Here is a 22051-nt window from a genome sequence, read left to right on the forward strand (position 1 = left end):
ATGGAACATAAGAGCAGAAACTATGAAAAAATAGTAAACCAGGATAAACATCTTTATTCTTTTTCAGATTTTTTGTTACTTCTATATTTGCAGGTGTTCTGCTGCTCCTCAGTCTGCAGCGTCTGATCTGATCGACCTCACTATAACCTGCAGAGGTGATGATCTATCAGCCGCTGAGGACAGAAAACATGATCAGGAGGCACAAAACAAAGTTCAAATTCTTCTTCAAATTTGAATTCCTCATCCAACATTTATTCCAACATCAACTGAAAAGCAAAACTCGTATCTAAAAGCATACAGAACGATTTAAAAGAACATTCATGGAAAGTTTGGTGCAAGAAGAGTTTTGCCCAGATCTTGAGTGGTTATGCTGGTAAGTTTCTGTAAAAACAAAAATAAATGTAGGTGGAAGCCTCATTCATCAGGAATAAAATTACTTTTAATAGCATAAATTGACTTAATTTCGGAGATAAATGTGTTTTTAATGAGATTTAGGGTAGAAGATCTGGGAGAGTCTAAAATATGTACTGGAAAAATCAGAGCGCTTTCCAACCTCTATGGGTGGAAACATTTCATCCGGGAAATAAAAGCGGCAGGATAAACATATTCCATCATACCTCAGTCTGGATTTAAATGAGTTACCACGAACAGCTGTCATTTCAATCTATCTTTAATTTACAAAGGCAGTGCTGATCGCATTTTTCATTAATATGAACTCATCTCATCACACAGAGGAAATAGGTTGGACTGAAATCCACACAGTGTGTTCTGCATCAGAAATGAACCCAGCGTTCATTCCTCATCCTGAATGACATTTCTTCAGATCAGGGATCTGTACTTCCTGGAAGCTCAGTTTGTTTGTGGATCCACCCAGTCCCAAACGTGGATGGACCCGTCTGAAGCCGCAGACAGCACCGTCCTCGGCCGCTCGGGATGCCAGACATGGGTGGTGATGAAGACGGGGGCGGAGCCATCGCCGTGCTGCGAGGAAACCGAATGACCGGCGTGCTGGAACAGCGGCGAGGCGTCCTGCGGCTCCGCCCTCCATCCGGCGGAGTCGTAAATCTGAACGAGTCCACTGAGACCTGGAGAGGAGAGAGAGAACCTGAGATCAGACCCAATCTGGTTCTGCTCCAATGACATGTTCTGGAGGCTCAGTGTAATTTAAATGATGAGGGGCACTCAAACAGATTCTATTAAACTTTTTTGTGATTGTGTGGCAAAGGGTTGCATTGTGATTTTTTTCCCCTAAGTTTTATTTTTGCCATGACAGTCTTCCAAAATGTTAAAGTTGCTGCACATAAAATTCCTAAAAGAGGTATTGACATAGTTAATATTTAAAGTGCAAATAACATTTTCAAGCGCCTTCCTGAAATAACACCGTTATTAAAGACAAAATCATGAGTTGTTAAAAATGTAAAAGAATAATTCCATACTGGTCATTCAGGTTAACATGGACTGATTTCATAGAACATATCAAAATGGTTTTTGCTTGCATGCAGGTTCACCTTTCAAAAGACGTTGTGAAACAGGAAGTTAAACTAAAGGGAGGCGATTGGTCAAAAATCCGCTTAGTTGGAGTGACGAATCCGACAAGAAGGTAGTCCAGGAAACATTACGCTGATTGGTCAGTCTTGCGGAAAAGTTGCGATAACTGTAGAAAATTTGCAAATGATTGCATTAACAATTTGATTGCAACTCCCTGGAGGGACTGAGAAGTTAAAGGAATCAGATTCAAAGAGGCTCTAAAACCAGTAAAATGTCACATTGAGCTGAAAAACCAAAACTCATCCGTCCTGATAAAAGAAAAAATTGGCTGATGATGATGATGATGCATAATTATTTAACTTTCTCTCTCCTATATTAAATTTAGCTTTTTATGTCACAGTGACATTAGACATGCTACTAGATTAAACAGTCACCTGCATCTGAAGGTTTTTCAACCAATTTCAGTGAATAAAGGATCCATCTTAGGTTACTGAAACTGCTTTTCAAGGGGAAGAAATGCATTAAAGTAACAAAGAGGTAAAAAAAAATGCTTACTCAACATTAGATTATAATTAAAATGCTTAGTCTTTTATAATAAAGTATTTTCTCTCTCAGGAAGCTGGGAAACGTAAAAGCTAAAGCTAGCATCTGATCAGAGAATACATGAAAAATGAAATATTTTGGCCAAAATTAGCAGAAATTTACTGTATTTTTACTCAGAACTTTCTGATTCAGCTGGTAAATAATAGTTGTTACAGTGTGTGCATTAACCAACCTGACACTGAGAAGCAGCCGTCCAATGCTGGAGCCCACGCCACTGTGACATCCTCCGGTTTCCTTGGCGACGTCTGGACATCCAGCTGAGCCCGACACAGGGCTCCTCCCAGATTCCTGAGGTCTGAAACGACGGCCTGACCAGAGGAGGAAAGCCTGATGACACTACACTGCGGCGCTGCAGAGGCGTCTGTCCACCATAGGGCGCATTCCCCGGGTGGAGGTGAAGCCTGAGGAGGAGCGGACGTCCGAGTGTCTGCGAGGTAAACGGTGCCGTCACAGCAGCTGGCGAGGAACGCCGTCTCACTCACAAACTTTAAGGAGCTCAGAGGTTCTGTCGAGTCGACCTCTGTTGGAAGATAAGAGCATCAAACCCTGAAACTGACATGACCTTCAGCTGCAGGTGGAGGTTCAGTGGTGTACCGAGTCTATAGAGAGTCTGCCCTGTGCCGAGCTGGGTCAGCTGGACGCTGCTGCTCTGAGCTCCATGAAGGACTTGAGGCGGTGAGGAGAGTCGCGCTGCGATCCTGCTGCCGGCCTGAGAAACGCTCGTCCCCTGGAGACTTCCTGTTTTCCTGATCACATCTGGCACAGGAAGTCAGCAGACAGTGGTGTCAGATTATTATTATTATTATCATAAATAATATTCTACATATAACTGGATAGGAATTGGACCTGCTTGTCCTGATTCTACTTATATTATATTGATTGTTTTAAGGTGTTTTCACACCATATAGTCCGGTAGACTCGATTGGATTGGGAACCGAAAAGTTTCAGCTGCTGTTCTCTTTCACACTGCACACCAATCAAACCCTCTCAGCAACTCGTTCACCTCCTCGACTGTGGGGGCGCTGCACCAAGAACTACTGAAGGGAATGACACAAAAACATCTGAAGAAGACACTGAAAGCAAAAATGTAATCAAAGATGGAGTGGCCTCAGATTTTAGTAGGTGCAGGATTCCTCGTCTTTGGCAAAACACATGTCCTTGTCCTTGTTTTGGTTGTATTTACCCAGAATGCTGTCAATCAGATGTTAAATTATTTAGAAGTCATAAATTTGGGCCTTGCACTCACTGTTAGTGTAACTTGCTAATTAGCTAATTGCTAATTGGATCCACAAGGCACTAAAAGAATGAAACATTGTTCCATCTCAGTATGTTTATTATTTTACTGTTGCTAAATACTGAAACATTCTTTCTACTGTCCTAGAAGCTTTTATCCCTTGTTTCCTGACAAATATTGTATTGTATTAGGGTATATACTCATGAAAATAATCATTTATTTCATCAATATTAATATTAGTTTTTGTAATCTAAAGTAATCATTTGATTCAAATTTGGATAATCACACAATTTACTTTTTCAACATACCAACATTTTGTATTGCTTCTTATTTTCATTCCTTTGTTGCCTTGTGTATCTAAAGAACCTGAAACTCAAAATTAGAAACAAAGTTTAGAATGTTGGTTACAGGTTTTCTTTTGTGATATATCCATTGTAGAAGGCAATAGTCAACCTAAATTTATTTTTATTGCTCAAGGATAAGATTATTTACTGAGTTTATCCAAGCACTTTCACTCCATGAACCACATGTAGTTCACACGTTGACCACTAGGTTTGTATTAAAGCATTTCTGATAGCAACCTTAACAAAAGAGACAGATCTATCAACCAACATTTGTAGGATTCAAACTTCTTTTTGGCTGTATTCTCAGTGAAAGGTATGATGCTAATTCAAATCACTAGTCCATAAGGGCTTAAAGAAACTGATGAAGTTTTATTCTGAAGAAAGTTGTGCTTAAAATAAAATATTAGTGTTTGCAGGACTATTGACATAATTATATAAGTCATAAACATGACTTCTATAATTATAGATGCAAAATTAGGAGCATCTTAAAGGAAGAAATGTGGACCTTTGTGTCAATTAGAGATCTTCTCTTCTAACCCTCTTCATAAAAAAACAAGGACACTTTGTGCGCATAAGAGTATTTAAAGTGTTGAATATTTTCATCTTTTCACAGCAACAAGAGAAAAAGCTTTAATTCTGAATGCATGAAATGTTTTATGAATATTTTCCAATATGAAACTCACCATCAATGTCATGCTTTCAGGGCTGTAAATGACGTAGGTAACATTTTCTATTAAAATTCTGTATTTCCCATGATTGGAATAAAATCTATAATCCTGCTGGGGTTTATTCACAAAGGTTTAATTTTTTTAACGTAAAGCAGCGCTATCTTAACTGATGATCTGTAATAGTTTGAAGAATTACACTGCTTTATGTGGTGACATCTTGGCACTGAAACTACTAATAGTCAAGTTAGATTATTTTTAAGTCATGTTGTGTCAATGAAGAGTTTTACGTAAACTAAAACTCACCAGTGTCGTCAGCGCCGAGGTCCCACAGCTGCAGGTCAGAGGTCAACCCGTCGTTGGTCACCACACACCTGGCAGAACGACAGTCTTCTAAATCATGAGATCATGATCTATTAAAAAACTAGATGGCAAAGAGGTTACCTTAAAATAAATCAGTTAACCACATGATCAGTTAAAACGAGCTGGTTAATTTCTCGTGGCTCTCTCTCTTTCTACCACAGACTGTTGGGCTAAAGTCTTCAGTCTGGTGCTTTCGTCTCAAGTAGTTCCCTTTTTGAAAGACAATTCTGTTTAAAGAAACTGCATTATTGTTTTGTTCATTTATTTTTGATATTTAAAATGTCTTCTAGATCCAATTTTAAATGTTCATTAGAAATTAAAGTTTATCAATCTTTGCAAGGGCAAGCTTACAATGTTATTATATTACATGAAAATGGCCCAAAAGAACAATTTTATCATTTTTCACAATAATTTCTGGGATAATTATCATCCAGAAAAATGTATTATCATGACAGGAATACTGAGGAACTAGATTTGGGGTTTTCATCATAGATTACTAGTCCTGGTATCAATCTGCGGGTGAAGAATCCATCCAAATTTCACTTTTTGAACTGAATTACTGAAATAAACTTTTGACTGATATTCTAATTTATAGAAATGTGTCTAAATGTATAAAAAAAGTAAGCTAAAAACACTTTAAATATAAAAAGAAGGTTGTAGAAGTGTATTTATCCCACCTTAGGAATATTTGTTATTTTATATTGTGCATTAAGCTGCTTAAATAAGAATTAATGGCTTATCCTATTGTTTGACAGAAAGCCTTTGTACTCAGTTTAAATCTCTGCTTCTGTTTTAATTAGATTTCTACTTAATTATGACTTTCTTCCATAGAATTAATCAATTTACATTTGCCTCAAAGAAAATTCCCAGAAGCTTTGAAACCGTCACACATCACAGAGCTAAAACATCAGCAGGAAGAAGAGAAAAGTTACAGCTCAGCATTTTAAAGGTGATGAAAGAGTCAGAACCGACCTGGTTCCTGGAATGTGTGTGAGGCAGCAAACTGGGCCTTCTGAGAAACCGCCATGGACAACTTTGAAGTCCCTCTCTGCACAGAGACTCTGAACACATCAGACCAAGCAAACGTTTATCGATATCTGGAAAACTGCTTATAAAAATCAAACAAAGACCATTCATGCATGTTATTTAGTTATTTATTTTTTTACCTTTTTTTCATCGGCTAAAAGTTTCAGCGGCAGGCGGAGCTCCAAGATTTCATTTTTACCCGAGCTGTATCCAGCAACACAAACGGCTTAAAACACAGAAGAGAAACTGTGATTTACAGAAATATTCACACCCTTTGGACCATTTAAAAAAAAAAAAAAAACATTTTATCACTTTAGTCATAAACTGGATGTTTTTTGGGGGAATTTTTTATCGACCAACAAAAATTGTGAAGTAAAAGAAAGCAGATCACTTCTCTGGAACATTTTTTACAAATACAAATCTGAAAAGTGACATGCATATCGTTTTCATTTCACCTCGCAGTATTTGTATGTTATGTTTCATGACCAGGATTTCATACAAAGAGAACTTCTTCCATGGTCTGTCTCTTTTTATGTTCAGAAGTGAATATTTTTGCCACATTATATAATCCACTCACTCTTTCCAGACGTCCACTCGATGATTTGAGTGGGATGTTCCAGCTGGTACACATGAAGATCCTTATATCTAGAGGAACCAGAACAGACTAGAATAGACCAAGAAACCCAGCAGGACATTACTTCACATGACGAGACTACAGGTTGGTTCTGGTCTGCTGCTTTCTGTGCACAAATGTGTGCGCCTTATAAATATATTCTGAAGTTATTCTACTCCAGAGTACCTTTCATTTGATCGGGGTGTGCTATTTTTAATAGAGATGGGCATTTATCACATCAGTTTTCATTTACTGTGAAACATTTCTAAGAGTTATTTTTATTGTTGTTTTCACAAATTTCAACTAAGTATGTAAAAATATATATATTACCGTAATATCAGAAATTTTATTTACTCCACCGTAAATAAATAAATAAATAAATAAATAAATATCAGTAGATTTAAAATGTATGATTAAATGTAGTTTCTATGTGCAGTTTAGTTATAAACACTTTAAGTGGTGTTCTGAAGAAGCCCATTTCAAATGGGAATGTTTTTCAAGAACAATATTTGTTTTTGTTGCACTATGATTGTCGTGCATTCACCATTTCATTTTATATTATTTCCGGGTGTATTAAGACACAAATGAAAGCTTATTAATGTATTACGTGATTGTATAAGTGGAAGAAACAGTTATTTGGTTATAATTATGGGAGGTGAAGCAGCTTAAGTTAAAATTGTAGACTCATCGATGCGCGTTGGTTTAAGATAAAGAAGCCGAATTTTAAATATATGTCTAATTGATACCTAGAGCAAGTTGTTAACATTTTTAAACCACCTGAACTTACAAGTGTGTAAATTTTAAATGTTTTGGGGGATTTAGAAGAAGACATTCCATCACTGGCAGATAACACAGACAAAAACCGACCGTTTGATAAAGAATGAAAGTTTTCTCACGATTTCAAAGACTCAATGAACCAGTCATCTAAAATATCATCAATCTCCACAGCTTCTGTCTCTCCCATCATCTCTCTTTAAAGGCGCTTCATTTTTGCTTCTCCACCAGTTTCCGCTCAGCTTCCGTAACTTTTTATCCAGTGGCCGCAGAGCAGCACCGCCACCTGCTGGTGTGGAGTTCTTACTGTTTTAGAGAATGTTTGGAGCCACAAAGGTTTTAAAATAATAATGATAAAAAAAAAAAAAAAATCATCAAATGTTTACATACAGGGAAAGAATAAATTTGCTTGAGTGAGACATTCAATTTTTCAAAAAATGTTATCACAGCAAATTTGCAACCGTAATATTTTTATTTAATATAAAAATTTCATTCTTTGGGAAATTCTATGTATATATTAAATAATATCACCTGATGGCAAAAATTGCTATTAGGTAGCATTATTTTTTATTACCTTTAAATAAACACAAACAGCTTATTTCTTGAGCATTCCTGGGGAAGGTTATTAGTGGATGGTTAATAGGTTTAAGGTAATTTCACTCTTAAGTTTATTATGAGGTATACATCTTGTTTCAAAAACAAAACATTTCTCCATTCAAATATGGGATCAGAAACAACAGCATTTATTTCAAAACAAATATAAACTGAGCTGTATCAGCTAATACCCGGTTAGCGATTTTCAAATCAAGCCCCAATAATTATAACTAATTCTAATACCTATATCTGGCTGTAATTTTCTAAAAGAGAAACAATACCTTCTGACTTTAACATCTCTAATATGGTCAAAAATCAGAGAAAATTCTAATTCAAATTCAAAAATACTTTAGAAAACCTAATTTGTCATTTACAGTATCAGTTGGATGATTTATGATGCAGTTCTTGCATCATAAATGGAAACTGAGGGGAGCCCTTTTTTGCTGCCCACCAAACAATTCATGTGATGAAAATTAGATAAAAGTAAATACTTTTTTACAGAACTGAATAAATGTTCTGCTGCTTTTAGAGACTAAAAGAGAAGCAGCAAAAAAAAAAAAAAAAAAAAACTTCAAAAAGCTAACTTCACATTTTTGAGATTATATTTTCTATTATTAAAGAACAAACATGAGGACATGGAGATTCTACTTGGTGCATAAGGCACAATTAGCTGATGCTTAATTTCTGTTTAGTGAGTTTAATGAGAAAAGAGCAATCACAGATTCTATAAATGGCATTAAAGACCATTAATTAGTCAGTGTGATTCAGATAAACTCAGGAAGAAACTATAGAAATGAAAAGCTCCTGCAGCTGCAGACATGGAGAGATAAGCTTTAGTTTTCTACAATAAGACTGGAAAAAAATCAATAAAACGCTCATTATTCAGCCTCTATATTTGATTTGAGGCTGGTATATTTTAACTTAAAGCTGTTTAGTAAAAAAATGAGTTCAGCTTTGGCTGAGTTTCTGTCATTTGTTTTAATTTTTAAGGGATTTTCAAGGAATGTAAATATAGGGATTAAAAACTTTTATGAATGGTTAATGTGAATTTGGAGTGAAACTGTGCTTTTAATAAAATCAAGAAACTAAGGATTCAAGCATTTACTTACCTTAGATAACAGGATTATTAGATAAGATTTCAGCTATTCTCCTTTCAGTGCAGAAATTTCAGATTTGATTACATAATAATTCACCTGTTGACAGGGGGAAAAAAAGCTTTTATGATGCTTTTGGCAACAATGCTACCCATGATTTCACTGCAGTGCTTGTTGGCCCTGAGTTTTCTCCTGGACAGGCTGGTGACAGCTTCCTGCCCACGCCATGCAGCGCTCCATCACTGCAGCTGTTGTTTTCCTTCCTCTCCTGCTCCTCTTCAGCAGCCTCATCACTCTGCTCTTCCTGCTGTCTGACAGGCAAGAGTCTGAGTCACTTTCGGTAAGTCAGAAACAAAGAATCCAATTTACTCAACTGGATTATGATAAAAATCCTCCATGAATGCATGCAGGTGCATCTAAAAAAAGTTAAATATTTTAATGATTATGGTTTAGAGGTGAAAACAACCTGAAATTCAATGTCTCAAAAGACCAGGATATAAAATAAGACCAATAAAAATTACATTTTAAACAGAAATATTAGTCTTCTGAAATGTATGCTCATTTTTTTTCTTTCTTGGTTGTGGCTCCTTTTGCATGAATTTCTGTATGAGTGCGTTATAACATGGAGAAGATCAGCCTGTGGTTCTGCTGAGGTTCAGAAAGCCCAGGAGTTTTTCTCTTCTTCCTCCTGACAACACCCCACAGAGTCTTCGTGGGGTCAAAGGTCAGGACAGTTCACCAGCCAATCAACCACATTTAGAGGCTCAGGAAACATTTTTAGATGTTTTGAGTGAATTATTTGATAAAGGTGTAACACCATCTTTTTTCAAAAGTAATGTGAATGCTGAATTTTGAGTTTTCATAACCTGCAAGCATTAATCATCAAATTTACATGAAATAAGTGTTGAAATATTTAACGTGTATATAACAAGTGAGTTTCACTTTCCAAAGCTTTATCAGACAGCCTTGGGTGAGATGGGTTGGTCACTGAAAAAAGTATTTTATTTGCTTTTTATTTGAATGAACATGGACTGTGATACTGTAGAAATAATTTATTTGACTACGTGTGTCTCTTGGAAGCAGCATCCTGCTGGATATGAAGCGAAACGGGAATAAGCAAGCTCAGTAAATGCAACCTATGACCTTTCTGACTGGATAAGAGTGAATTTAAATTAGATCAGACTAGTCGTCCCAGCAGAGACCCGGTCACGACTGTGTTGAAATATTTCAGCATATTCAGAGAAGCAGTCACACACTAGTTGACATAGGAAACTAGTCTTAACTTCTAGCTTCTTTTTTGAGAAAACTAATTTAACACAACATCCTGCGTCAAATCAGCTGCTGCTGCTGGTTTTTAACATCACTGAGATCTGACAGACTTCTTTCTGCTGCTGTAGTCGCAGCAGGAAAGCTTTTATCCTCCTGAGTTAGGAGAATTGTTCAACTGTCCATGAGATGAGCCAGTTAACAGCATAAATAAAAAACTTACCCCATAACCCAAAAAGAAAAAGAATCTTTAATCAGAATCATTGTTTTCATCATTTTTTTATGTTTTATATTTATTCATGAAGATTTTATATTTTTCTCTCAAAGCTGTTCTACTGTTATTTGTTGTGGCTTTAGGCTGAAACAGTGTTTACTTAACCCGCTGCTGATGCCTGGGCATCTTTCTTTGGAGATTTACTCTGAAATGACTCCCCCAAAATGAATTCAATATATCTCAGGAACTGCAAGGTGTATTTGAATGGTTCTGGTATCAAAATAAAAGTAACACTCCAGAGAATACTTGGAAGAGCTAAAAATCAACACTTCTATTACTGAGTGACAGCAATAAATATGGCACAGTCAAAACTGGGAAAAAAGTATATTTTTGATGTGGATTTCTCTTCGAGTATGCAGCTGCAATCGAGAAAATCTAGCAGTCCAAAATTGACTAAAAAATGTTGGATCCATTAAAAAAAACTACATAACCCATATTTACTCCAAAATAGAGATATTTGTTAAATACAAATCAAGGAATGGACTTTGTCCTTCATCCTGGTTTGAACAATCTTCATATTTTTTACAAATAATCTGTGTTCTGAATCTAAAGTTCAGACAGCTTCCCTCAGCATCACTTTGCCTGTTAATAAAACGTGACGAATCGGCCTGTGCAAGTGTGCAACCTCGGCCAGGCTGATGAATACTAATGCTGGGAAATAGGTCATCTAATGAAATGATGCACATCAACAAGCTGATGGAGTGAGCATTCACTCACAACAGGTGGGAGGCAAGTGATGTGGCTTTTCTGTTTGTTTGTCCTCCTTGTTGACACATCACTTAGGAAAAATAATTAACCAGCTGGAAGGCACAAAGTTTGTCAGAAAACACTTAGCAATAAAAATAGATTTTGGTCTCCTTTTATTGACAAATGTTTGGATGTGATGGAGTTCTGATGTGAACAAGTAGAGATTAGCTCTAAATTATTTATGATCTGTTTATTAAAGCAACCAACAAGTACGTCTGTCCTGACACTTCCTCTGCAGAGTGACAGAAACATAAACTCAATGTTCCTCATGTTCAGCATTGCTCAAGTTCAACCTCTTTTAATTCTACGGTTTTGTTTCAGTCTAATGGAAGCTGAGCTTAGCAGCATATCTCATTTTTTTGATCCATAATATTAAAAGTTTTTCAGTTTCGGGTGGTGTGAAAATATTTTTTTTCAGCTTGTATAAATCCCTTGGTTCTCATTTGAGTTTATCTCAAGCTGGATTACGTTTGTTTTACAGAGTCTAGAATGCTTTCCACCGTCTGCTTTGCAAACGCAATATCTCCATTCCTAAGAGCCAATATTTATCGTCAAAATGTAATCACACTAAAGTGTGATTTGACTTTAAATTATGGAATAAAATTTTATTAGGCTGTTCTCAGTTTTATCTGATGTGATGACATAAAAAACATGAACTTTTATTAAATGACTTTAATCATTAACAGGATGGTTAACTCTTTCTCTGGGTTCAGTACTCTTTCTAAATTATGATTAAATATTGATTGATAAAAACCTCAGGTCACTGATGAAATATGCTGGCAACACTAACATCAGTAATGATGTTGTATGTGAAAATTAATACATTCATATTTAATTATCAAGCATTACTACAATTAATAAATGATTGCTTAAAGGATGGAAACTAGAGAAGTTGCTTAAAAGCAGAAATAAACAAAAACACTATTCAATTTTTTAAAAAGTTTTTACTCTGATTTAATAATTCATCTGCATGTCGACTTACTTGAAGATTGTTTGGTCTGAACCTCCTTTTTATTGTTTCCATGGTTGCACATTTAATATTCCAGCTCCCTCTCACTAAAGAGATAACACTGTTTTTAATTTTGGGACAGAAACTGCACTGAGCATGCTCAGTACAGTAATAAGTAAGTGACAGAATAATGAAGCATTTAACAGTTCAGGAGAAACAAAGGCTGACCGAAACCAGAAAGAAAAGATTAAATATTGGTCACAATCAATTTTGTTTGAGATGAAGTCAACTCACAATGCGATTCCAATGATGAAACGGGAGGACAGAAGAGAAAATGTATATTCTGGGATGTAGAAAAAGAGAACACAAAATGAACACAAACTGAATTACAATAAAGATTTCTCTCATATTTATCTCATGAGTTCAAACACTGAAAAATATTCCACATCTCAACAGATTTTCTACATCAATTACTTCAGATATTTTTTTCTCTAAGTCTTTCTATTACATTAGCCTAAAATATTTAAAAATATTAAGATACTTAATATGACGTTTCTCATTTAGCTGTTTGACAAATATAAATCTTAAGACTACAACAATTTTCATTTGCTTTTAAAATGTTCCAAAGGAGCTTCTCAGATTTTATAAACCCTGTTCAGGTCGGATATTGATATTGGCCCAAATTTTCACATCGGTGCATCCCTGTTATACATTTAGTGTCAATGAACTGTGAGTGAACCTTAAATAAAAGATAAAAACATTCTACAGAGGACAATATTGGGACCACTGAGGAGTCCAACAAAGAGTTCTTAGATGTTTTAAAACATATTTTTAGATCTCCTCAGGTGGCTGTTTGATTGTTTCAGTTAACTGAGTTTAACAAAACTGACTCCAAGTTTCATTTATGCTGCCGGTTTTATCAGTTTGGATTTACTCCAGCATCCAAAACACATTCCCTTATCTGTTTTCACATCCAACTCATCATTACTCAGACTAATCAGTTTCAGTTCCATCATCAGGTTTAATAGATGTGTCTGAGAAGCCATCAGCTCCCATTTGTGGTCCATGCTGTGAGAGCAGCACGTTTCCCTGCTGTGAGCATCAGTCCAGATGTTTGCCACAGACCCATCTGAGCTGAGGCTGGTTTCTGAGGTCCGTCGTCTCTGAGCTGGAGAACCAGTTGCACTGACAGGCGTAAGCCCGCAAACCCTTCCTCTTCTTCAGCTTGGCTCGGAGCTTATGGCGGTCCGGCACGTTGTTCCTGCAGCAGACACAGAAAATGGCAGCAGTTTAATCACTCAACATGCAGGCTGCTCATTTTAGCAAATAGTATTTTCTCATTGAACACACAATAATAGTTATGCAGTCATCAAGTTTTGTTTTGTTTTTTTACCTATTCAACACAGCCAACAAGAAAATTAACATTCTGACATGCAACAAATGTCACCAGGCCGGGAATCGAACCTGCGACCACCACCATGAGGACCAAGGCCTCAATACGTGGGTTGTGCTTTGCCCCTGCGCCACCACAGCACCAAAATTAGAACTTTTTAAAATCAATATTAAAAAATTAATAAGTTCCCATAGCTTTCTGAAAAATTACTTGTAAGTTAGTTTTATATTATTTCAAGTGTACTGAGATATTTGCACTAGAAAATAGATTAAAAAAAAAACTAGTTGGAAAGATTTTGTGTTTTTGCAGTGAATGAGCATTTATGATTAAAATCAGTCCAGATTATGTTTAACAATAGATTAAAACATGAAAAACAGCTTTTATAATGTCTGAGCTTCTTTTGGTTTCATCACATTTCAGCTCCGTGTTTTAGTCTCAAAAAGTATCTGTTTAAAATGGTAAAAGAGGATGAAGTGCATTAAAACCTTAATGAAACCAGACCTGTGTGTGAAAATTATTTTCACCACCACCTGCCTGGACTGTTAATGAAAGGCAGTTAAGGTCCATTAATTCCCGCTGTTAAAGGCTCATTTCTGGACCCACCGCCAGCAGCCGCAACACCAATAAGACGCTTGATGTTTTAGCTGAAGCTCCTGAACGCTATCTGCACAGTTTCACAGTTTCTGTTGCCACATTACCAGCTGATTGGATAATTGCTTAGCAAAGTGCTGAAAACAGGCCGTAGCTTGTTTTAACCAAAACATTTTAATCGTGACTAAATTTGTTTTATCCAATATAAACTCCTTTGGATTTAAAGATCAGCAGTGTAATAATATTAGAAGATATAAAGAACAGAGTGACGTTAAACCTCAGTCCAGCTGTTTTCATCAGGAGATCACAGCTGTAAATCTGCTTTTCAGCAACTTTTTCCATCAACATGAGATTAAAGAAAGCAGCTGTTCCAGTTAGAGATCTCCCATAGAGCACCTGAGTTGGATTTAAAAAGCTCACATCTGCATATTTAAAATGAAATGGGAATGAATATAGAGTAAATTTATGTTAGTGTAATAAGAAAGTGTGATTTTTTTTTTTTTATTAAAAAGCTGTTTCATTGCTAAATCCCATCAGATTTTACTTCTTCCTGTCTCTGCTTTACAGCCAGTTGAGGATAATTTGCCTGAACAAAACCACTTAGATAAAATACACATTTACAACTTAATTTAATCCAATTAAATCCCAATAGATATGATCTCTGTTTTCTCTTTGTTAATGAAAGATTAAAACCACTTCATCTTGGTTAATAAAAATATTCACCTGTTGACAAGACAGCAAACATTAAGCCGTGAAGCTTTTCTCTAAATGCTGTTTTGAATGTTTTCATTTCTCTGAAAGAAAGAGAAACACTTCACACCACATCACTTCCTATTTTTGTAAAAGTCAAAAAGGGTTTTTAAAACAGCTTTCTTTATTTGTCTAAAAGCTGGTAATTGTGACAGTAATTAGTAATCCAGATAACTGATTTATTCTCTGTGTACATGTGTTATTACACGTCCCTCCACTTGTTTAAACAGCCAAGTTTTCAAGAGAGCATAATTAAGAAGTTTTTACAACATATAAATACATGTATACATTTCTTAGAATCTCCATCTGCAAATTTCACCTTACTTTACAGTCTCTATTTTATTTTATTATTATTGCCAACTCATGATGATTTCTCCACCAGGAGGCAAATAAAGGGGGTTTCTATTCAATTACAAAAACTGACAACATCAGTCATGAAGAAACCTGTGAGATGTGAGAGGAAGAACGTGTGTTTAGATGTTGATATGAAGCTGAAGAGGTAAACAGAGCTTCTTCGTGTCCTGTCTGGTTTATTTGTTTCGCGGTTGGAGCTGCGGCTGCAGCTTTCTGTCTGGGTGATTCCACTGACATTACAACTAGAAGGCCAAACTCATCCTCCTGAGTGCTCCTGAGTGTCTCAGAGTGTTTTGAACTTACAGTAGCACAAAAAGAAAATCACACAGTGCTATACAGAAAAAAGGTTAGCGATAAATGTCAAGGTGTCAAATGATGTGTGTGACTTGGGTAGATGAGAGAGCAGTGGATTTGGCTTTTCTTTCTGAACTACAACAGGCTGACAACAAAAAGTAACTTTAACAACTTCATCCAAATTTTACCAATGTCTTTTCTTTATTATAGTTTTCCCCCTACAAAATAAAGAGAATGTTCCCATTTGAATTAAACCTATTTTGTTCAGATGTTTGAAATGATCACCGTTTGGCGCATCTCAAACTGTGATTCAAAGAGCAACACTAACTGGGGTTGCCAGACAATAACTTGATTGTAATTCAGACCATCACAAGATGCAATCAAATCAACATTTTAAAATGAGTTTTGTTCCATAAAAGGAACAAAAAAACATCCGTATGGGTTTGTGGAGGGAGCTGAAGTACTAAAGCACAGGAGGTGGCAGTTCATTTCAGCTGTTTTAGCTGTCAGATGTCTCCAAGGACCATTTCTGTGACTGACTCCCAGAAAACAGCCGTCTGCTGCAGAGACACTTCAACTCCTTTAATCTTTTACAAAACAACATGCCTGTAAGAATAACATGTCAAGAACAATAACTAATTTTAACATACAATATTTGTCATACATATTCACCCATTCATAAGATGGATCTACATATGAACAGACGGATGGATGGATGGACCATCCATCATTCGATCAACAGATCTGGATGGATGGATGGATCTTTAATTTAATGAGTTAAATGTTTTGGTATCTTTTGGGATTAATAAAGTATTTTTAACTGAATTGAATTTTATATAAAAACTAAAAACTCAAATATTTTGGTCAAGTTACTGTTGAATTAAGGCCATTAGTTCCATAAAATAATCAGGCAGCTTCAACATTGTCGAACAGTAAATAATGTGTTGTAAAACAGTTCATGAATTCTCCACAATGCATCTAAAATGATTGCTGTTATGAACAGCAGAGGTTCAGTGTTAGAGATGACTGGAGCTTCTTCCTGTCTAGTATCAACTCATTTTACCCTTTGTGCTCAGAGCAGAAAAACAACAGGGAGAGCGGGGATTCGATGATTCATTCATGTTATTTTTGACCAGATGAGGGGAGTCAGCCGAACATAGCAGCACTGAAAATGAGACAGCAGCCAAACGTGCAGACAGGTGTAATAGATCCATCATGTCTCTTTGTGTCAGGACTGCTTCACCCTGTTAGTTTCAGAGTCTTCGTGTCCGGGCTTTAAAACCCGATGTGCTGCGTTCACTCTTCAAAAAACACTAAAAAGCCTCACATTTCCATCACTTGTTGCTGCCGTTGGATGAAAAAACAGGCTATATTTCTCAGCTTAGTGAAGCCAGAAGAAATAAAACCTTCAACATCAAACATTATTAGATTCACCAGAAGCTTCAATATTTCTAACCTGATCAGAGGACTTAAATTAAAAACTCCACTAAATCTCTGGGCAAAATATCCAGATCTGTTTTGACAAGCAGGAAGCAAACGTCTCACCTAGAGGAGGACAAAGAATAAACTCTGCACTCAGAATTTAATCAACCTCTGGAAGCACCTAGACACACCTCTGTCATCCGACCATGGCGGCCTGTCAAACACAGTTACTGTAACAAATGACAGTGTCACATTAAATCAGTTCTTATCTCTCTGGGTGACGCACATCTACAAACAATGTGACCATCACCTTGGGGTCAACTGCACCAGAAGAGGGGAGTGATGCTGGCCTCAATGTGCGGTCACGTTTTAATCTGCTGCTGATTTTATACTGAGAACGTAATTCATTTACAGAGAGCTAATCAATCATATCACCTAATTGGGTGATAAAACTGTGGCTGGACACTGAGTAGCAATGATTTTATAAGGAAGATCAAACTGCAATCACTGAATCAGGAATTAGACATTATAAAGAAGTAAGAAAAAGACCTTTTGTAGGAAATTATCGTCACACTAGCTGCATTTCCAATTATCTTAAGACTGCACAGTTTGTCACCCTTTGTAACACTAAACCTGATTTCAAACCACTTTCCAAACTTAATTCAAAAATTGTATGAAATAATAAAACATAATTATTAAATAATGCAACTAAATACCTTATTTTATTATCTACTTTTACTACTAAAATAAAATATGAACAAAAGTTAATCTAAATATAAAAAAGGTAATAAAATGACAAATTTTTCACAAATCAGACATCTAAACCAAATTAGATCCTGGTATTATTCAGTCAGTTCCTGGTTGTTTTACGTAATGCAACAAAAGGCCAAAACTGGCAAAAATGTAATGTAATATTTTTGTCTCAATTCATAAATCACTGGGAAAAGAACCTAAGGAATGACTTCATTAGTTTCCAGGGTAGATTGCATGGTTGTGGTTTTAAAAGGAAGCCGCTGTGAGCTGGTTTGAAATAACATGAAGTCTGCTTGTTTATATTCTGGTCACACTGATGTCCAGATTACAGAACTGTTCCCATCAGGAGGAAAGAGCAGCAGCTCTCATGGCCTGATGTGGATGTGGGCAGCTTAATGACGCTCTCACATTTATTAATTTATTTTTTTACAAAGATGCTCGCCTCTTAAAAACAGCTTTTAAACCTCTTATCTTCGATGCTTTGCTTTAAAGGACTTTAAAGGAAGGAAACAATATCCACACGGGTAAATACTGCCACCTTTTGGTCAAAAACTAAAATGTCACCCAAAACAGCAGTTTACTTTTCACTTAGGAACTTTCTGAAAACAAGTTTTTAACTGGGGTTTTATAATCTGAAATTAATTTTAAATTTACTACAGAGGATTCTTTTAGGAATTGGGGTATTATAAATCTGAGATAAGCCACCAATAATGTTTGTAATGCATGTTTGTTTTTAAACTGTAAGAGTTTTTATTTATTTATTTTTATTGTTATGTTGTGTTTTAATGTACAGCACTTTGTATCAGCTGTGGTTGTTTTAAAGTGCTTTATAAATAAAGTTGGTATGGTATGGTATGGAAATAACAAAATGTACCATTCAAGGTGAATAGCATACTAATGTCTAAAATGTTAGGAGTATATCCATTAAATGTGTAAAAAAAGCATTTGAATAAGCCTTCAGACTCACCTGAGGAACAGGTAGTCACATGATGGGTCCCATTCAGAATCGTCAAACATCAAAACCCGGAAGTCACAGGAGATGCACCTCAGCTGGTCACATGACCTATTCATGCATACATATCGCCACCAGTCATGGATTTTTTAATAAACTTCTATGAAACACATTTTATTTATCAGTGAATTATAGTTGAAAAGTGCAAATTCTGCACAATCAGAATGAACTGGGATAAGAAATCAAGGACACTGAGGTTCTGTGTTTTGATAAATCCAAAGCAGATGAGACTCAGACGCTGTTGCAATAAATTTATGTTTTCACACCTTTTGGAAGTGGCTGTTCCAACACCGTTTGTGACTGAGCTCCCACCGATGAAAACAGGACAGCACCTGGAAGCGGAACGGAGAGCGCAGAATGTCTCAAAGTGACACACAAATACACCGCAGGGAAAATTTAAGTCGCCACGGCAACAAGAATAAAAGTTTTTATTGGTAGAAAATGAGAGATAAGATTAAAATCTACGGCTCAGAGATGTCCAGTGCTCACGTTCAGTCAGGTTCAACATTAAAATATTTTTTTCCCAGTTAATTTAATTTGTTTTTCATAAAAACATCAATACAGAAAAAAAAAATGTTCAAAGTAGCATCTTTATTTTTTCTTCTTTTGTAAACATTTCTTTTTTTTTTCTTTTATTCAAGCTACAATACTCACTTTCTTCCAGCAGACTGTGATGAGAGTTTCTTCTCTGCTTGTTCTCTTTTAGAAAACTGTTCACCCTGAAAAAGAACAGTAAGAAAGAGATTAAAAACAATTCCTCAAGGGACACCGTCCTACATGTTTTAGAGGTTTCCCTGCTTTAATGTGCCCAATTCAACTGGTTGCAGTTCAGCAAATGCCCTTTTAATCAGTCATCGATTGAAATCAGCTGGACTGAAGCAAGGAAATACCGAAAACATGCTGGGCAGTGAGCCTTGAGGACCAGGGATGGGAAATACTGGTTTAGTTTATCTTGCGTCTAAATAGTTTTTAAATCAAACTTTCACAGGAAGTCACATTTTGATAAAAGCTGCATGAAAAGCCAAAGAAGAAACATGCCATGTGAAAACACTTTGTGCAATTAAGAATTTTAAGAAATTAGTAACAATTCTTGGAATAGTTTTACATGCTCAATGCAAAGAAAAAATATGCTGCAAAATATTTTTTTTTTCTAAGAAACCATTAAAAAAGCACAAACAATAAAATAAACTTAGGTGTGGCATTTATGGAGACACTGTCTTTTATTTTTATAATTTAAAATGATTCTCTAAGCACCTCTGTCACAAATATTTTACAGACATAAGCCCACCTTTGACTGAGGAGAACTGTCGTAATCATCCTCCAGTAATTCCTCCAGAAGGGCATCAATGTCCTCAGAAACGCTGCTTTTATGTGGCTCACATTTTGCAGCACTAAGTCACAAAAACAAAATGTTACTGTATGCACTACTGAATACCATCTGCATGATTTATGAATAGTGGTTTTCCAGAAATAGAGGAGTTTTAACAAATTTTGAGCTAGTTAGCAAACATCCCAATACTTTTTGCTGACTTCAATGATTTAGACATTTTTAACTCTTAAGTTGTTAATGAATGACAAGAGAAACTTATAAAAGTTTGGCACTTGTTGAAATCATTTTTAGAATAATTTATTTGTGATAGTTTTTGCACTGTTATTTATAGACAAAAATGGAAAAGCTTGATATGAATGTAAATTTCTAAGTGGAGGACACAATGTCAGAAAGAGAATGTTCACTAATTATTGGAGAAACATATCATCAAAATCAATAGAATGAATGCATTTATGTTATTAAATTTAATTTTCAATGTAATTACACTTAATTTAAATGCTCCTATATTCAGATTTATGCTGACAAGTACATCAAAACATATGACTATAATAAAAGGTTCAATATTTGTTGTCCCTCATTTCAGAAAGTAAGGATTCATCACAAATAGAGTGCAATATTTCAAGCCATTTCTTTATTTCTTGCGGTTAAGGATTTCAGATCTCAACTTGCAGTTAAAATTTCTATTGTTGCATACATTCAAAAGGACCCATTCACCTCAAAAACCGCAGAAACATAATTTATCTGGACTAAGGTCAAACTGACACACAAGTTGGTCAATTATTGGGAGTTTAAGTGATGTTTATTTGCTACCAACGAACATGTGCTAGCAAAAGTAGCTTTGTTTACCTCCATTTTTCCTGTTTATTTTCGTCTTTGCTACGTCTTACACCGGAAGACGCTGCAGAAGCTTTGCTACAGAACTTTTTTTCCACTTCATCCAGCAGCTCATCCAGGTCATCGTCATCCATGATGAGGTATTCGTCTTGGCCCTGTTAGTTTCGGGGCCTGATCAGCGCTCACAGGCCAGCTTCCATTACCGATCTCAGCGTTCGCCGTTGCCAGGTAACAAAGCGGAACTCGACCAAAGTCTAAAATAAATGCTCTTCAAAATAAAAGCAGAAATCGAATTACACTAAATACTACCGAGTACCATTGGAGCTTTTAAGATAGTCACCTTGACAAAACAACACATTGTTACTATGATTAAACATCATAACTGTCCCAAAGTAAAATTAAGAGACAACATGCTTCCAGCTGCACAGCATCCAAAACCAGAGGGACAACCAGAGGGAATAATTGTCCAACATGAAACATGCTAATGCCTCAACCTAACCAAAGAAATTTGGAATAAAAGACTAAAAACAGAACAAATCAGAACTAACATGACAGTGCTACTTCAAAATATTGCCAAAATTAAAGATAATTAAGAAATGTTAGACATTTCTTTGCAAATTTCTTTGAGTAATTGAATTTATATAGTTCCAACAGTAAAAAAGCAGCTTTTTAAAAAATTATGCCAAAGGCGCATTACTTATTTTTGTAATCTGTGGCAGATTTTATTTTGAAAATCAAACAGGAAGTACTGTTACAGATTGATTAGTTGAAAATTCATTTAAACTAAGGTGCTAACGGGCAATCAAGATAACCGTGAAAGGAAAGAAGCATTTTCTGTTGTGGGAAAAAGAGAAAACGTCGTTGTCGGCAGGATTCGAACCTGCGCGGGGAGACCCCAATGGATTTCTAGTCCATCGCCTTAACCACTCGGCCACGACAACTGAATGGCATATATTCCGTATAAATTCATTTTTATACATAAACCTCTTTTTCTGTATTGGATTATCTTTCTTTAATCTGTGTTAGGTTTGTTATTATCACGATTTTATTTATTACTTCAGAAAAGATGAATACATTCCATTAGATCAGTCCTCCTCAAACTGTGGTCTGCAGATTTCAACTCAAACATGCCCAAGTAGATGGGTCTTCATGTTCATGGCTTTGGCGTGGCCAGTGTTGAGAAAATTAATTTAAAATAAGCTAGTTTTAAAACTTAACATGTCTTGATTCAAATGGCCTAATTGTGGTTTTGAAATTAGTAACATATTCTGGCTTTTTGACCTT

General features: G+C 35.8%; 2 protein-coding genes and 1 non-coding gene across 3 annotated transcripts; all 3 read right to left on the minus strand.

The window, feature by feature from the left end:
• Positions 1–233: 233 nt before the first annotated feature.
• Positions 234–7403, minus strand: wdr73 (WD repeat domain 73). Its single transcript, XM_015022115.1, has 8 exons — positions 7233–7403; positions 6301–6368; positions 5864–5949; positions 5670–5758; positions 4641–4708; positions 2686–2847; positions 2264–2611; positions 234–1085 (listed from the first exon to the last, which is right to left on the minus strand). The coding sequence occupies exons 1-8, from the start codon at positions 7301–7303 to the stop codon at positions 850–852; spliced, it is 1128 nt and encodes a 375-aa protein (XP_014877601.1). The 5' UTR covers positions 7304–7403; the 3' UTR covers positions 234–849.
• Positions 7404–12019: 4616 nt separating this feature from the next.
• On the minus strand, positions 12020–21002 carry cfap418 (cilia and flagella associated protein 418). Its single transcript, XM_015022113.1, has 6 exons — positions 20780–21002; positions 19892–19994; positions 19258–19322; positions 18870–18935; positions 18559–18654; positions 12020–13295 (listed from the first exon to the last, which is right to left on the minus strand). Exons 1-6 carry the CDS (start codon positions 20899–20901, stop codon positions 13136–13138), a joined length of 612 nt encoding a protein of 203 aa, XP_014877599.1. The 5' UTR covers positions 20902–21002; the 3' UTR covers positions 12020–13135.
• Positions 21003–21626: 624 nt separating this feature from the next.
• On the minus strand, positions 21627–21708 carry trnas-aga (transfer RNA serine (anticodon AGA)). Its single transcript has one exon. It is a non-coding gene; the product is annotated as a tRNA-Ser (tRNA).
• Between the last annotated feature and the right edge of the window lie 343 nt (positions 21709–22051).

This window comes from Poecilia latipinna, unplaced genomic scaffold (genome assembly GCF_001443285.1).
Source record: "Poecilia latipinna isolate Pla-1442-1.1 unplaced genomic scaffold, P_latipinna-1.0 Scaffold2935, whole genome shotgun sequence".
NCBI classification, from domain to species: Eukaryota; Metazoa; Chordata; class Actinopteri; order Cyprinodontiformes; family Poeciliidae; genus Poecilia; species Poecilia latipinna.